At 60.9% G+C, this 17,205-nt stretch overlaps 1 protein-coding gene across 1 annotated transcript; it reads right to left on the bottom strand.

Annotated features, from left to right (window-relative positions):
* Nucleotides 1-238: 238 nt before the first annotated feature.
* On the bottom strand, nucleotides 239-16,086 carry PIK3R2 (phosphoinositide-3-kinase regulatory subunit 2). The gene is made up of 15 exons (XM_063147394.1): nucleotides 15,731-16,086; nucleotides 12,407-12,499; nucleotides 11,757-11,819; nucleotides 10,538-10,672; nucleotides 9,644-9,851; nucleotides 8,795-8,880; nucleotides 8,434-8,539; nucleotides 6,909-7,007; nucleotides 6,586-6,766; nucleotides 5,978-6,103; nucleotides 5,711-5,853; nucleotides 4,751-4,927; nucleotides 3,856-3,927; nucleotides 2,719-2,889; nucleotides 239-1,956 (listed from the first exon to the last, which is right to left on the bottom strand). The coding sequence occupies exons 1-15, from the start codon at nucleotides 16,062-16,064 to the stop codon at nucleotides 1,764-1,766; spliced, it is 2,187 nt and encodes a 728-aa protein (XP_063003464.1). The 5' UTR covers nucleotides 16,065-16,086; the 3' UTR covers nucleotides 239-1,763.
* Between the last annotated feature and the right edge of the window lie 1,119 nt (nucleotides 16,087-17,205).

The following is a 17,205-nucleotide window of genomic DNA, read 5'->3' as shown; positions in this document are numbered from 1 at the left end:
CCTCAAACCCCGCCGTTTCTGCTCCGTTTGTTTTGCTCGCTTTGGATAGGAGCCACTGAACTTCATGGGACTGATTTTTCCTGCGCCCCCCCCCCTCCCTTCTCAAAGTGCTGTCGCATCTAAAACTCTGCTTTTCCATTCTTCACTTCCTTTAAATCACAGAAACACATTGAGGGGCGGCGGAAATCACAAACGACCCTCACAGGCCCTCCGGAAAGCAAAACCCCAAACCACGGGATTCTGCATGAACGCATTTTATTGTTTTCCCCTTTTGAAGTACCGTACAAAACTTTTATTATTGTTGTTGGTCTTTTTCTCTTCTTCTTCTTCTTCTTCTTCTTGCTGTTTTTAATCTTACAGTAACAAATTCTGACACAAATACTGGAGTTTACAATGGTTTTAGTAAACGCGATTCTGTTTAAACTGAAGGAGTTGAAAAACATGGGTTTGGGGGCTGAAGGAGGAGGGTTGAGGGGTGGTTATTGCATATATATCTAGAAGAGGAACAGAAAAGGGGATTTTGGTGCTCACTCTCCCCCCCCCCCCCCGCTGCCCACGGGCGGGGCAGCTTTCAGGAGGGAGGGCAGAAAGAGCCCCCTCTCCTTCACGGGAGATCTGGAGCTCCCATAGCACGGAGCTCCTCCCGAGAGGACGAAGGAGCCGAGCGTTGCTAAACCCATGGGTTTATGCACTCAGAGCCAGGCCCATGGGCTGCCGTCAGCCAACGGCTGCCAGGACCACCTTGAGGACAATTTGGGAGCCAAACAGGCTTGGAGTGGGCGGGGAAAGAGAAACCCAGCGGCGGGAAAAAAGCCCGGTCCGTTCCCCACCTGTTCCGGTGAGGGCACAGCGCGGCTTTATGGCTTTAGGCGAGAGATCCACATGGCATTGCACGGCGGGGGGGGGGGGGGGGGAGAGCCTGCTGGATTCATACACCGGCCAGCTGTGAGTAGGCACCGGCTGACGGTTCACGCGCAGAGCGCAACGGGGCCCCTCAGAGGAGGTTCTTTTGCCCAGGGCAAAGGGAGCCCCGTGGAGAGAGACCCAGGGATTGGGGGGGCGGCAGGTAAAGTGCTTGCAGGGCCGGGCAGACGGGGCTTCCGCTGCTCCCCAGAGATGCTTGCAAGGCGGAACTGCCCCCCCCTCACTCCATTTTTGCATATTTATAGACTCCAAAGCTACCGATTGCAAAGCTACACCCTGAGGACCGCTGGGAGGGAACGGCCCAAAGTCCTCGGCGCGCTTTGCTGCGACTCGCTCCCCGCCTGTCCTCCGCACGTGAACCCTCGCAAGGAGCGGGGCATTTGGGGGGCAGGGAACCGCGCCCTCCGCAGCATTTGGGGAACTGCCGTCGGCAGAAGCGACGTTTCCCCAAGGACGGCCTCCGTGCTCAGGTGTGGAAGGGGAGCAACTCTAGCACCGAAGAGGCCGACAGGAGACTGTGAACGGGAAACAGTGTTGAAGACGAGGGAGGCGGCTTGGGGAGGCAAATCCCCCCCCCCCAAACCCCTCAGTGACAAATGCACCAGTGAGAAGGAAGGAAAATTGGCACCTTGGGGGCAGGGAGAGACACTGGCAAAAAGCAAGAGGTCCTGAAATAGAGGGGTGGGGGGTGGAATATGGGGAGGGTCTGCGCCCCCCCACCCCGGATCCCAGGGGGCGGTCAAAGAAGTGCGGTGGCCTCGGAGGCTCTGGAGGCGTGAGAAATGGGGCGGGGCGGGGGCCTCGGAGGCAGCCCCCCCGCCCCCACGAGCCCGCCCCCTTCATCTGGGCGGGGGCGGGGACAGGATGGGGTGGGCCAGGGTGACGTTGAGCGAGTCGTTGTGCTGCACCAGGGACGTGTGCTTGTAGTGCAAGACCAGCTCCTTGAGTGAGGCGTAGAGGTTGTAGGGCTCAGCGAAGCCGTAGCCGGTCGCCGTCTTGTAGATCACGCAGTGCTTCGTGTCGCCGTCCACGCTGCGGGGGGAGAGGAGGGAGAGGGGCAAGAGCACAGCCGTCATTTGGGGCGGGGGGGCAGCCGGAGGCCTTCAGGAAGACCCCGGAGGAAACAGAGGGGCAGGGGGCAGAGGCCAGAGATGGGCGCTAGCACACACACACACCCCTCCCCGCGAGGAAGCCCCCAAAACGCAGGCCGTGGTGCGGATCAGACTATCCACAAACCAGTTCTAGCGGATTCCATTCCTCCGCAAGAGCAGGCCGTTCGTCGAGGTGACGGGTCAGAATGGCCCCGAAATCACCCCCAAAACACTTCACGTTGCTGGAAAAATTCTCCCCCCCTCCCTGCACTGCTCGGCTCAGGAGGAACAGGGGGGTTCTTAAGGGAGGGGGCGTTGGTGCCCCTGCTAAGAAAAGAGTCCTGGAGCTTCAATCCTGCAACCCCCCGTGCTGATACACCTTGGGTAGGGCAGGGGGGCACCGAGACCCAGGTGTTGTAATTAAGGTGCCCCTGATTAAACGGAGCAAATGCTCTGCATTTCTTTAAAAACACCAGAACTTGAGAAGCAACAGCAGGCAGCGAATGCTTCCCCCCGCCTCCCCCCCCATTGAAACAGCACCTCATGCTGAGCGCATGGGCGGAAGAGGCGGGCAAATGCGTCTCCTCCGTCCCCCAAAATGTGTGTGTTAAAAAGAAGGAGACTCTTCAGCCCACCAGGCAGGCCTGTAAGGCAGACCCAGCCGGCCCCGCCCCTACCAGCCCGCCCCGCGCGGAGGACTCACACGACGGAACAGGCGTAGCATCCGCGCTGGCTGCTCTCCCGGATGAGGAAGGTCCCATCGCGTTTGCCGGCCAGCATCTCCTCCGCCTGGACGCGGTTGATCTTGCCCACGTACCACGTCCGCTCCTCGTGGTGGGGCAGCTCCTCCTCGTCCTCCATCATGGAGTATTGGCTGAAAGGGACAGCGGAAGCTGACTCGGGCCATCGGTGCATCTAGACCAGTATTGTCGGCACTGGCTGGCAGCAGCAGCTGAGATGCTGGCCGGGGCTGTTTCCTCACCCGGCCTGGAGGTGCTGCTGGGATAGACCTGTGGACCTTCTGCCTGCAGCAGCCAACCAGAGACCTACCAGCAGGACAGGAGTGCCACAGCACCCTCCCACCCATGTTCCCCAACAACTGGTGCAGACAGGTTTACTGCCTCTAATACTGGAGGGAGCACAGAGCCATCAGGGCTGGTAGCCATGAATCGCCTCCTCCTCCTCCTCCTCCTCTTCCAGGAATTTCTCTAACTCCCCCGTTAAAGCCATCCCAATGGGTGGCCATCGCCTCATCCTGTGGCAGTGAGTTCCACAGAGTAACTCTGCGCTGTGCAGAGTCCTCCTTTTTATCTGTCCTGAATCTCCCACCACTCACCTTCATGGGATGACTCCACCCACACCTTGGGAGCGGGGGGGAAAGCAGTCGACAAAGCTCTCCTGGAGAGTTGGAGCTGCTTCCCCAAGGGGCAAATCCTGCCCTCGCATGCCGCTGCTTCCGCCACCGAAATCCCAAAGGCCGGCAGCGTTGGCCGACGCCTTGGCTTGGTGCCTGTGCATGGGGATCCCCCTTGCGCCCCCAAACACACCATCTGCCACCCCTTGTCCTGGCCTCAATGAAGAGGGGGAGGAGACTCAGCTAGGAGGTCCCCTGGCCTCAGGCAGGCCGCTGCCGCCGCCGCCGCCTCCCCACTAAGGGACAGTAGATACGGCGGACCCACAAGATGGATCCGTGGCCCAGCCAGCCCACGGCCTCTGCTTCCCGCGTTTGGGAGGGGGCTCTCCGGGGTCCCGGGCAGGACAGGGCCTTCCTGACCCTTCGTAACCCGAGGCGCTGGGGGCCCTAGCCATGAGCTCGGGGGGGTGGCGCATGGACACTCACTCCTCAGTTTCGTTCTTGATCCCCAGCCATTCATTGATCCTCTTCTGGCGGGTCCCCTTCTGCGTCAGCCACCTGCGGGCGCAAGAGACACCGGCTGAGCACCCCACAGCACCACAGAGGTGCATAACCGAAGAACAGCAACAAAATTCACCCGCCTGGGAAATTCGACCGCAGCAAAAAGGGACAACGGGTCCAGTGGAGAGGGCCCTCCAGCCCTGACGCATCTCTCAAACCTGGAATGTCCCCGGTACTGATGGGCCTTGAACTTATTTGCCTGGGAAGCCGTTTTGGCTCTGGCCCTGTTTTACCAGGAACAGGGAGCGCCCCGTATTCCCCAAACCATGGGGCGGTGTGGGAGAAAACCCCATTTTTATCGCCACCCCTCGTTGCAGTTTTATATTTTGCAATGCTGTCGGGATTTAAGCCAGCCTGGGAATTTGCATTTCAAAGGCGGGATACGCAACTGGTCAAATAAATAAATAGATATTGGTGTGATATCGCTCTTCTGAAATCGCTCTCAGCTGCTAGCTTTTTCTTCAGTGCTAACTAATGGGGGGGGGGGGGCACCTTCGATCTAGACTTTAAGCCGCACTTGCAAAGCCAAAACGAATTCGGCGAGACGTTCCACCGAAGACCCACGGCTCAGTCCGCGTCAACGTGCGCTTCCTAGAAAGGCCACCGGGGGGCAGAGGGGCTCCACCGTGAGGCAAGCAGAGGAAACGTCCCCAACTGGACGCTCTCCGGACGCGTTGGGACTCCCAAGTCCCATCAGCCCTTGCTGGGGAGGATGGGAGTTGCAGCCCAACACAGGCGGAGGACCCCCAGGGGGTTACACTGCCTTGGGGTGGGGGGAGAGTTGTGCGTGTTTTCCCGGGGAGGGCTCGGGGGCACCTACACCAGGTACTGGTCCCGGAGTTTCCGCAGCTGCAGCAGGTCAGGCTTGAGGCTGTTCATGCGCTTGTCGATCTCCCGGTTCTCGGACGCCTGTTGCTTGAGATCCTGCTCCAGCTTCATCTTGCTGTCGTGGATCTCCGTCACCCGGGACTTCAGCTTCTCAGAGTTCATCAGGATCCTGAAGGGGGAAGGGGAGACGGCTGCTAGACGAGCGAGACCCATTGGGAAAGGAGACCAAGAAGCCGGCGGGAGGCACAGAGCTCTTCAGCGGCCTGCACAGGCACAGATGAGCCCTGCCTGGCCTTGTGCGCGGAAGGGGTGGAGGAGACGCCGACCTGGTTCCCACAACACGACAAACCAGAGTACGAGTTGGGCATGGGTTGTCGCTGAACCACGGGGGCTGCTGTGTTCTGTGAATCCAGCCGCTCTAACAAACAATGGTTTATTAACCACAAACAACCAGAACCCAACAACGAACCAGGGGTTCTCTTCCTGCCTTGTTCGTGGTTAAACAGACCATGGTTTGTCAGCGCGGCTGGATTCACACAATAAAGCACACTCCAACACGGTTTAACAACAGCCCATACTCCAGCTTGTTGTGTTGTGTGAACCCAGCCACTGACCTGGCTTGCACAAAACACGGACCCCTGAGTTGCTGAATTCCGGTTGCGAGTTCATCTTTCTAAACTGCTGGGTTACGCTAGTGAACGTGGACCATTCTATGTCATCTCGCAGACATGGCTGGTTGTTAACGGCCCACCCCACCGCCTGTATTTCCTCGAACGCTGCAGTTACATTTCCTGTTCTCCCTCTGATCCATTGTTGTGAACTGCACTTTTGCACGTTCTGCTGTTCCCAGGTGACGCCGGGAGTCACTCTGGGGGCCGTTCTGTGGGAAAGCGGCCCCCCACCGCAGGGGACGGGGGATGTGGAGACGCCGGGAGCGCCCCCCGTGCCTCACCGCTGCAACTCCTTCTCGTTGCCCTCGCGCCGGAAGCGCTCCACGTAGTCCCGGCTGCACTTCTCCTGCGTCTGGCACTGCTCCTCGAAGATCTTGATGGTCTCGTTGAAGGCCTCGACGGCCGTCCTCTTCATCTGCAGCTCCTGGGCAGCCGGGGGGGGGGAGGAGGGCAGCACGGTCAGCCGGGGGCGGAGAGGGCTGGAACGGGCGCCCCACAGAGAGCCCGCCCGCCACGGGGCAGGCCCACGGGCCCCGGCGGCACATTACCTGCGAGGTGCGGGTGTACTCCTCGTAGAGCAGGTCGTATTCGCGGCTCTTGTCCTGGTACTGCTGGTGGTAGACCTTCAGCTGCTCCCCGACGGCCTCCACGCTGTCCTCTTTCACCACCTGGTCCTGCCGGAAGGGGAAGGAAGCCGGCTTAGAGGAGAGCCTGCAGCCGGGTGGCGCCTCTGACAAGACCCAGGGTGTTCCTCCGGGAGACCCCTGCCCCGAGCACAGTACACGCTGAGCCGCTTCATCGACGCCCTCTCAAAAACACACCTCCCGAGGCGTCTTCCTGGCATGGCAGCGTGACGGCCTTTGCCCCTCCGTCGCTGTGGGAAAGAGACCTCTCCCCCCCCCTCTTGTTCCAACAGCAGATTGCCAACACAGTCCCCCCCTCCCCCCTCCCCTTGCCCTTTTCCTCTCTCCTTCCAGCCCAGTGCCCTGTTTCCAGCAGTGGCCAGCCGCGGGCCCCAGCGGGAACGCCGCAGGAGGGGCAGGGTAGCAGGCCCCGTCCCTCGCAGTCGGCCTCCGGAAACGGGGCCCCGGAGGGAGAACGGCCCCCGGGGTGGGGAGTCTCCCCAGAGCTGCCCTCCCGCTCGCCTCCGCCTCACCTGCTGATACTTGGAGATGGGGCAGAGCAGCCGGGTGTCCAGCTTGGCGTTGTACTGGGCCAAGGACTCGTGCCGGTAGTGGCTGATGAGCTCCACCACGGAACCGAACGTCAGGGGCTCCGAGAAGCCGTACTTGCCCTCCCGGTGGAAGATCTTGATCAGCTTGTTGTTCCCTCCTTTCCTGCGAGGGGGCGGCAGGACGCGGCGTTCGCAAGGACCGAAGGCACCCCCCTCCTGCCGCCGCTGCCGGGTCCCCTGGGGCTCCTGCCCCCGATCCGTGGCCCCCTCCCGAGTGCCGCGGCCTGGGGCTCCGTCTCCCTCACCTCAGCGTCAGCGTGTACTCGCCCTGGATCTTGCTGGAGGCGTCTCGCACCAGGAAGGTGCCGTCGGGGGTGTCTCGGAGCTTCTCGTTCACTTCCTCCCTGGAACGCAGAGGTGGGAAGGCGTGGGTCCCTGGCCCAGAGGGGGGAGACAGGGACCCAGGGAAGTGGGAAGGCGTGGGTCCCTGGCCCAGAGAGGACAGACACACACAGAGAGAAGGACGGACCCAGAGAGGAGAGACAGGGACCCAGAGGGGAGAGACAGGGACCCAGGGAGGTGGGAAGGCGTGGGTCCCTGGCCCAGAGAGGACAGACAGACACAGAGAGAAGAATGGACCCAGAGAGGAGAGACAGGGACCCAGAGGGGAGAGACAGGGACCCAGGGAGGTGGGAAGGCGTGGGTCCCTGGCCCAGAGAGGAGAGACAGGGACCCAGGGAAGTGGGAAGGCGTGGGTCCCCGGCCCAGAGAGGACAGACAGACACAGAGAGAAGAATGGACCCAGAGAGGAGAGACAGGGACCCAGAGGGGAGAGACAGGGACCCAGGGAGGTGGGAAGGCGTGGGTCCCTGGCCCAGAGAGGAGAGACAGGGACCCAGGGAAGTGGGAAGGCGTGGGTCCCTGGCCCAGAGAGGACAGACAGACACAGAGAGAAGAATGGACCCAGAGAGGAGAGACAGGGACCCAGAGGGGGGAGACAGGGACCCAGGGAGGTGGGAAGGCGTGGGTCCCTGGCCCAGAGAGGACAGACAGACACAGAGAGAAGAATGGACCCAGAGAGGAGAGACAGGGACCCAGAGGGGGGAGACAGGGACCCAGGGAGGTGGGAAGGCGTGGGTCCCTGGCCCAGAGAGGACAGACAGACACAGAGAGAAGAATGGACCCAGAGAGGAGAGACAGGGACCCAGAGGGGGGAGACAGGGACCCAGGGAGGTGGGAAGGCGTGGGTCCCTGGTCCAGAGAGAACAGACAGACACAGAGAGGACAGACCCAGAGGGGAGAGACAGGGACCCAGGGAGGTGGGAAAGCGTGGGTCCCTGGCCCAGAGAGGACAGACAGACCCAGAGAGGACAGACCCAGAGAGGAGAGACAGGGACCCAGAGAGGAGAGACAGGGACCCAGGGAGGTAGGAAGGCGTGGGTCCCTGGCCCAGAGAGGAGAGACAGACACAGAGAGAAGGACGTACCCAGGGAGGAGAGGAGAGACAGACACAGAGAGACAGACAAGCAGAAAGGAGAGAGAGATGGAGTTTTGGGGGTGGGGAGGCAAGACACCCCAGCTGCCAAGGACTAAGGGAATGGGGCGCACGCATGCACTTGGGGTGCTGAGGGAGGCCCATACTGTGCAGGGTTACAGGCCTCACCCTTTTCAAGCACGGAGCCGCCGCCTCTCTGCGGCTGCTAAGGGTTTTGCAACGCGGCTGCTGCTGCACCACCACCCGAGGTGGAGGGCCCCCCAATCCCGTGGAACCCGCGCCTGCCCCCCCGTTGCTTCTCCAGACGCCCCTCCTGGATCCAGGCCCCCCATTACCTGGAGATGTCGCCCCAGTACCACTCGGCGTCCTGGAGGGCCGTGCCGTTCCCGTTGGGCAGGGCGGCCGCTGCAGGCTTCGGTTTGGGGGGTTTGGGAGGCAGAGCTGGGAGGGAGGGAGAGAGAGAGAGAGAGAGAGAACCAGGTTTGGGGGGGGTCCACTCAGCCCTGCCTCTAGAGGCCGCTCAGCCCCTTGCCGAAGGGCAGCAGAGAGGCCCACAAATCCAGCCGGCGAGTGACACCTGCACCCCAGGCTCCGCAGAAGGGAAGCCCCTCCACCCACGCAACCCCCTCCTCCCCGCCTCCCCCGTTCTGCAGCAAACACAACCCAAGCCCCTCCACAACACACACACACACACACCTGGCGGAGGCAGGTCCGACTCCGTGTCCTTCGCCTGCAGAAGAGTCTCCAGGAAGAGAACCGAAAAATCAAGGGCTCCTTCAGCGCTGCAGAGGAAACAAGGCCAGCATTAACACCCCACCGCCCAGGCAGGAGAGGCCGGAACCCCCTCAGTATCTGAGCGCCTCTCGGGGGGACCCCATGCACAGCACGGCAGAGCTGTCCACCCCAGAGTCTGGTCACTGGGGAAGGTCATCCCCAAACAGAGCGGCGGCTGCACGTCAGGGCGAGGGCTTCCGACTCTCCGAAGCCCCACTGGGAATCGCAAGGGAAGACTCGGCTCATCAATGTAGAACTACATAAAAATCAGGCCACCTTCTTCTTTTGCTTCCAAATTGGCTTCTGCAAAGCGGCCGGAGGGAGACCGGGGCTTCCTGAAGGGAAGGGGCCCTGCTCCTGGGGCCGCTCCGCGATCCAACCCACGCCCTCCTCCCTGGGGGTCTCTCCCACCCCAAAGACTAAGAGCCAGGCTGCTTTCGTTAAGGTGACGCTCCGTGCTTGAGTCGTCCTCTTTGGTTCTGTTTTTGAAGGCCTGGGGGCGGGGACCCCCGAAAAACACATGGAAGGGGACCGGGGAGGGGGGGAGATCCCAAATTTGGCAAGATGCTTCATGTCCCCCCAACACTAGGGCAGAAACTAGATCTCCAGAAGTTTCAGATGCCAATTCCCAGCATTCTGGGAGCGGAGGTCCCAAACCTCCGGAGCTGTTTGCTCCTGCCCTGCTCTCGGGGGGCCGCTCCACACGGCCTTCCTTTGGGAGCCTTCCTTTGGGAGAGGGCCCGGGGCGGGCGGGCTTGGGGGACGACCCACCTGGCGGCAGGAGCCCCCCCTCGCAGGAGCAGGGGCCCAAAGGTCTCGCCCAGGGCCCGAGGACACAGCCCGTTGCTCCCGGCGTGTTCGGCCACCTTGGCCAGGTGGCGCAGCAGGAATTGGAGCGTGAGCAGGTGCGGCAGCGGCACGGCCGGGGGCTCTAGCACAGACAGCAGCTGCGCCCGGCAAGCGTCCGGCTGGGCGGCGTCTGTGGAGGAGAAGGAAGGGTTCAACCCCTAAAGCAGGAGAATCCAGCCCCCCCCCTCCGACCCAGACACCGCCGACGGGCTGAAACGTTTGCGGTTGCTTGGCCAGGAGATTCAGGGAGCCAACGCACTCTGCATGCACTCAGTGGCACTCTTAAGCCTTGGCATTCTGAGTATTTCAGCGGGTAGGTGGGCCTTATGATCCTCGCACGGACGTTGGCGTTGTTCTTGTCATCCCAGACTTTTAAAAAACGTTCTCACGTCATGTTTTACCACCTTGTTGCATTTTACCGTTTTATGTTTTAGTTCTGTGAATGGAACAGAGAGCTTTGGCTATAGAAATGTAATAAATAATAGAAGGACACAGCGAAGGGGGCCGCACCAACTCTTTCCATTCCAGCCTCACGTTCTACGAACTCAGATATCACTTTAAGAACTGGCGGTGCACCATTTTCTTCTGCCCTCCTCTCTCCCTTTTCCTTTCGTGCCGCAATCTATACGTTGCAAGCCTGCACGTGGTTTTTACTGATACGATCTAAGCCGTTCTGGGATGTGTTAGGGCCAAAGAGCGGAGGAGAATAAATGTGTGTGCAACTCTCCCAGCCCCCATGTTCCCCAGACTTTGTCCCAGCCTGCGGCACACATCCTGCCTCGTTAAAGCACCGCTCCCCAACAAAGCCCCTCTCACCTTGGAGCACCCGCAGGACTTCGGCCTGCGCGCATGGCGGCACCACCGGAGTTGGGAGGTCCTGCAGGTAGCTCTTGAGGGCTTCGCCCAGAGACAGGACGTCAAAGGCCTCCAGGTCGCCGGCCGCAGCCCAGTCTGTGGGGGGCAGAAACGGCACAAGAGGAGGGTAGCTGGCTGAGGTGGGGGGGGAGCAACCCTCCCTCCCTCCCTCTCTTCCAAGGCTGTCGATCTGGGTGACTTTGAGACCGATTCGATGGGAGGACTTGAACCCAGGACTTTCTTCAAGCAGGTGACAGCACCTCCAGAGGAACTACCTTCAGGGCTGTCTCAGACCCCCATGGGCCCATCAGGCCTCCTAATGCAGGAGCTTTGCCCTGGAGGCCACATCTAGCCCTCTGCAAGAACCTGATGGCCCCTCCCACTTCTCCTGGCCCCTCCCCCTGATTATGGGGTGTTTCCCCAGCTTTGGAGCACTAAAAGGCTGAAGTGCATCTCTGAAGGGTCCGTTGCTGGCGGAAAGAGCTTCAAGCTGGCAATTGGGGGGGGGGGTTTGGCCACGCCCTCTTTGTCTTTGGCCCCTCCTACTGCTGGGATGCAGCCTCCAGAAGCTTCTCCGAAATGGAAAAAGGGCTCCGGCTCCCGTGCCCGACATGGGCCAGCCGCAACGCTGCTCCGTGGCCTTTTCCAGCTTGGCTACTTTCCTTTCCTTCTGCCTTTTAAAAAAAGAGCTGGGGCAGCCGGGAATCAAACCCGGGACCTTCAGGGGACGGAGGGGAGGTGCTTGGGGTTAGGGTTAGGGGTTAGGGGTTAGGGTTTAAAAAAAGAGCTGGGGCAGCCGGGAATCAAACCCGGGACCTTCAGGGGGCGGAGGGGAGGTGCTTGCTCCCACTCTGCATGCAGAAGGCGGCATTTGCAGAGTCCCGGGAGAGTGTCCTGCCCACTGGAGCCGCTCCCAACGGCCCTCCCAAAACGCCAGAGTGCTGAGCGCCACCTCCCGTCCCAATCGGATCTGGGTGGCGAGGAGTCACCCACCTACCGGCTCTCGAGGTTAAAGGACTTCTTCCCTCTGCCGAAATAAAGGGGGGGCCTCCCCAATTTGACTCTCCTCCTGCAAAAGCCCAGAGCAGCCTCTGGGTCCCCCCCAAAAACAGGCGCTGGGGCAGCCAACTCTACTCCCTTGCAGCGGAGCAGCCGCATTGCCCGCAGAACGGGCTCTTACCGGCTCTCAGCGCTTGCCGCAGCTCCGAGCCGGACGTCCGGTAGAGCATGGCGCTGTCCAGCCCTGCAGAAGGAAGCAAGCAAGACACGGCGTGCTGGATGAGCCCCGGGAGAGAGGCGGTTGGCGGGGGGGACGGGGGACACATGACACGGGGCACTTTGGCCGCACGAAAGGAACTCTGGGGCCGTCGCCGGACTCAGGACTTGCCCCTCTCGCTAGCAGAAGCCACGAGACGTTTGCCACGGATGCCGCATCCCTACCGCCTCCAGGCCATGGAAGCTGCAGCCCCGCCGGCCAGGACAAACATCACAGCAAGAGGGAGACCAGCCCGGCCCCCTCCATCGGCCAGACAAAGGGCGGCCCTTCCCTGCCAGAAAGAACGCTTCGGAGAACACTGAAATCGAGAAGCGGTGTTGGAGCTTGGGTCCCTTTTTCCTCCTCCCTCCCAAACACTTTTCCTTTCGTGTCATGTCTTTGAGATTGCAAGTCTGAGGGCAGGCCCTGGAGAACCGGGTAAAAACGGTTGTAAATAAGTAAAAGAAACAAACCCTCCCGCGTGGCCCTGAACCACCGTCGGCAGTGTGCCACGCAAGGAGGGTTGGTGGAAGACTCCCTCCCTTCCCCCGTGGCTGTGGTCTCCCCCTCCTCACCTTTCTTCTCCACAGCATCCACCAGCCTGCACAGCAGAGGGGGGGCAGCCTCCGGGGGAGCAAACTGCTCGGAAAGTTCTGGAAGGGCCAGTCCTGGGGGAGGGGGAGAAGGGGGAGGTCACCCCAGGGGCAGGGAGGTCAGGGGGAGAGAGGCAGCCCCCCCAAACCTCACCCCGCTTCAAGGAGGTCAGTTGGATGACTCCAACGCGGCATCTCGGTGCTCAGCGGTAAAAGATCTGGAGGGAAAACTGCCGGGACCCGAAACCACCCCCCTCCCAGATGGGCAGCCCAGATCAGCTTTCCTCTGGATGTGTTGGGATTGCAAGTCCCATCATCCCCTGGCCAGCCACGCTGCAGCTCCAGATGTGACCTGCCTGCCTTTCAAAGACATCCGCCTAAGTTGGGAGTGCATTTAAAAGCAGGGATCTAAACAGGCCAGCTCAAAGCAAAGCAAATTTGGCAAAACTAAAAGAGGAAGGAAGGGGAAAAAAAGGAAAGTAAAGCTAAAGAGAGCTCAGCTTTATCGCAAGCCGGGGAGGAGCTTTGCTAAACCTGAGATACCAGGGGAAGGTAAGGTGACAAGGCCTTGCAAGACCTGAGCTGCTTCTCCAGGGCTGATTATCCACGGGTCAGGGGGTGGTGCCTTAAAAGTGGGAACGGCGGTTTACACCAGACTGATGGGACAGGAACAGCCTTCAGGAGTCACGGACACAGTTTGGTCTAGCAGCTCAGTGCCAGGTGGGGGCACTGAACTGCCTGAAGACGGCATGGAGAACTGCCCCCCCCACGCTAATACGGCCTGGGCATCAGCTCCATCCCCTTCTAGAGCAGCTGCCATCCCGTTGCCGCCAGATTTTATTTATTTATTTATTACATTTTTATACCGCCCAATAGCCGAAGCTCTCTGGGCGGTTCACAGATGAAAAGCAACGTGCATCTTTCCTCCTCCCTCCTCTTCCCTCCTTCCTCATGTGTTGTGCCTCTTTAGATTGAGACTTGTCTTGTTTTACTGGCAGCCTGTGAGCCGCCCTGGGAGACTTGTTAGCCAAGAAGTGGGCTACAAACACGTCAAATAAATAAATAAACTCCTTGCGGAAGGAAAATGGACGCGGCTTCCCTTTCTCTTGCTCCTGGTCGGGAGCGAACTGCAGAGCCGCCCGGCTGGCCGCTTCCACAGGCCTACCCGTTTTCACCTCTCTCCCAAAAGGCCCGAGGGGCTTTCGCTGCAGCGCTGTGCTGCAAACTGGCCAGTGGCCAAGCCTGGCCCCCAAATGCCGTGGCCTGGCGGCCGCGAAACCCTCAACTCCGGAAGAGGACGCTCGGTCAGCACATTCCTGCTTGTGAAACCCAGAGTGGGGAGGGTTTCCTTGCTCCCACCCCAAGACACCCACACCCTGAGCTGCACGCCGGCCCCTCCAACCACTCGGCCTAAAAAGTTTCTCCCATCGCCAGTGTGGGACAGGACAGGAGAGAAACCTGATCTGGACCGTTCCGGGGTGGGTGGGGGGGCTGGCTCTCTCTGCACACTCTCCCCACCACAGACACAATCACAAAGCCACACGCAGGAGGCTGCCTGGTGGGTTCTCTTTTAAACGCTCCCCCCCCCATGGGTGCAGATTCCAAACAAATGGAACCAGCGGAAAAACAACACACTCCTTCCGGGAAGGTGGGCTTGTTCAGCAGCACCGCGCCAGGGCGGGTGGGGGCTTCTTCCTTGCAACGGACCCGGCCTTCTTCGGAAGCTGCCGAAGGCATCGCCGTAGGGAGCGGGGTGGGGGCCCACAGGACACCCAGGCGACCTCCCGAGGAGGCCGCCCTGAGCGGCACGTCGGGAGGCATTTTGCAAAAGCAAGCACCGTGCCTGAAACACCCACCGGACGTTTCACGCAGGATGTTTCAGGCAGCTGGACAACCGTCTGTCGGGGATGCTTTAGGGTGGATTCCTGCAATGAGCAGGGGGTTGGACTCGATGGCCTTGTAGGCCCCTTCCAACTCTGCGATTCTATGATTCTATGAGGATCACGCACCGCATTTCACCGGTCCTTCACCGGCAAGACGATGCGTGGCTAAATCAACAAGCCACGGTTAACGTAAACCACGGCTTAGCATTACGTGCGGACACAGCCGCCGTCGAATACCCGCTTACGTTTGCGCACGGGCGAAACAGCGGCCCAGTTCACACGCAACGCTACGCCGCGGGGACGTCCGTGTCTGAACCCATCCCCACAACCGGCTATAAGCCACAAAGAAAAGACACAGTTCAGGGCCTGGCTGGCGAAGCTGGGCTTGTTTGAATCGCGGCTTGTCGTGATGCCCAAAGCCGGAACCACGGCTTGTTTGCAGCGCTGCCGGCCCTGGAACAGCCTGATAAGGGAAGTGCTCACAAGGCAAGAAAATAGGGGAAGCAGCCCTATAAATAAATGGCATGGCATTACGTGCCCACTCTTGGCAGGTTTTATACGTACTTGTGTTTAAAAGATAATGTATTTTTTTAAAAAACTGGAGTCGCTTTACAGTTAATTTTTTTAAACACCACCACCAGTGAATTTATGGATTCGACTCTGCAGTTCTCGGCTGGGCTGTTGTGCAGCTTCCGGGGTGGGGTGGGGGGTTGGGACCCCCTGGTCCTTCCCTGCCGGAGGTCTCCTTTTGAGCAGGCCAAATGCCCCCTCTCCTGCTTCCGCGTGCCGGGGGCTGCCACAGGCAGAGAGCCAGGGCCATCCGAGGCCGGGGAACGGCCTCTGTGCTCCCTCACCGACAAAGCCCGGGTCCCTCTCCGTGGCGGGGAGGTGCCCTCTGTGCGCGCCGCGTGGGCTGAGCCCTGGGCGTTCCCCCAGGGAGGCGGGAGGCGCCCAGGGCCAGCTGCTGGCAGTGCAAAGAGCAGCTCCCGGCGCTCCGTGGGGGCGGTGGGGCCAGCCCGGCAGTCGGGAGCCAGGGAACGGGTTGGGGCAGAGCAGAGAGGCAGGGAGGGGGGAGGGCCCCACGCCTCCCGGGGGCCCCTCCCTCCATGTCGCCAGCAGCACCCATCCCCACAGGCGGCACAGAGGGAGCGGAGACGGGTGCCACTCCGCCAACCCCATCCGCGGCCCGCTGGACAGTTCCCCCTCTGCCCTGCCCTGCCCTTTTTCCTCGCGTGCTGTGCCTTTTCCAGACCGTCTGCCCGCAGTGGGGGACTTGCCCCATTTGACCGACTGCGCTCCGGGAGGCTTTGAGGGATAAAGTAAAAGTCCTCGCAATAAAATAAGCCCAAGAAATGAAGGGCAGCGCTGCTTCCTGTCCCGCCCCTGGGCCAGCTCCGGTGCCACCCCGCGCAGCCGCACCTACCTTGCTCCTCCGGCACGTGGGATGCGGCGGCCCCGGGCGTGGCGGGCAGGGGCCGGGGCGCCCGGGGCCGGTGCGAGGGCAGGGCGATCTTCACGGCCCCCAGGTACTCCACGTAGGTGCCCGGGAAGTCCCCTCTCTGCCTGGTGCGCTCGTTGACGCCCGGCACCCAGCCCAGCTGCTGGGGACGCTGCTCATCGCCCTCCTGGAAGCCCAGGGCCTGCAGGGCCCCCCGGCTCACCACCAGGACGTCCCCCGGGAGCAGGTCCATGTCCTCCTCCCGCTCCTTGCGGTAGGGGTAGAGGGCGCGGTACTGGAAGCCCTCGGTGCTGGCCATGGTCCTCCAGGAGCCAGGGCGAGGGGGGCGGCGAGGGGGGGCCGGGCGGGCCGGGACGAGGACGCTTGCCCCGCGGCTAACCTCTCAGGGGCTCGGCATGGAGGGGGACTGACGGACGGCCCGGGTCCAGCAGCGCGAGCCGCCGGGCCTCTAAGTACAGCCCCGTTCCCGCAACTTGAAGCCACGATTCAGCCAGACGATGGAGCAGAGGGAGAATGTGACGAGCATAATCCAGGGCGAGCAAGTGGTCCCGGGAGGAGAGGCCGGCGGTCCAGGGGTCCTCGGAGGCGCGGGGGGCGTGCCGGTGTGCAGGATGGGACCCTGGAAAAGGAGGGCACAGACAGAGAGAGAGAGAGAGAAGGATCGTCACTCCCAGCTGTGAAATGGGCACACGCCCGGAGCAGCGTTCATCCCTGCCTTCCTTAACGGTAATCAAAATCAGGAGATAAACAAAGTGATATAAACTGGCTTCTGCCAGAAGGCCTGGTGCCTTTCAGATGTGTTGGACTACAATTCCCATCATTTCCAGCCAGCGCTGGTCTAAACAGGGGAAAAAGCAGTGACCCAACAAAGACAAAAGGGAGGCTAAAAGAGCAGAGAAAAACACCCGAAGGCGACAACCGCGCAGCACCGGCGGACTCGTCCGGATCTAAAATGGCCCTTGATGCCGGGCTGTTTGGCCGTGGGGCCCCTCTGAACGCCTCCACAGCAGCAGAGAAATAAGCAGCAGCCACTTATTTATTTATTTATTTATTTATTACATTTGTATACCGTCCAATAGCCGAAGCTCTCTGGGCGGTTCACAAAAATTAAAACCACAGTAAAACACTAATTTCAAGGACAGGAGCTTCCACGCCAGAGGTCCGCCTGCACGAAAAGAGCTTTGCCTGCCGCCGGAAGGACAGCAGAGAAAGGACCCAGCCAGCTTCCCTTGGGAAGGACAACACAGCCAGGGAGCCACCACCCAGAAGGCCCTGTCTCAGGTCACCACTGGCAGTGCCTTTGAAGGCAGCCTGGTCCCAAGCTATATCGGGCTTTCAAGGTCATAGCCAGCACGCGGAACTGTGTCTAGAAACAGCCTGGTCGCCGGTGAAGCTGTTGCAACAAGGGAGCCATGCGCTCCCTGTAACCGGCCCTGGTC

This window comes from Elgaria multicarinata, chromosome 23, assembly GCF_023053635.1.
Source record: "Elgaria multicarinata webbii isolate HBS135686 ecotype San Diego chromosome 23, rElgMul1.1.pri, whole genome shotgun sequence".
In the NCBI taxonomy this organism is placed as follows: Eukaryota; Metazoa; Chordata; class Lepidosauria; order Squamata; family Anguidae; genus Elgaria; species Elgaria multicarinata.
This window is presented reverse-complemented; position numbering and strand designations above follow the sequence as displayed.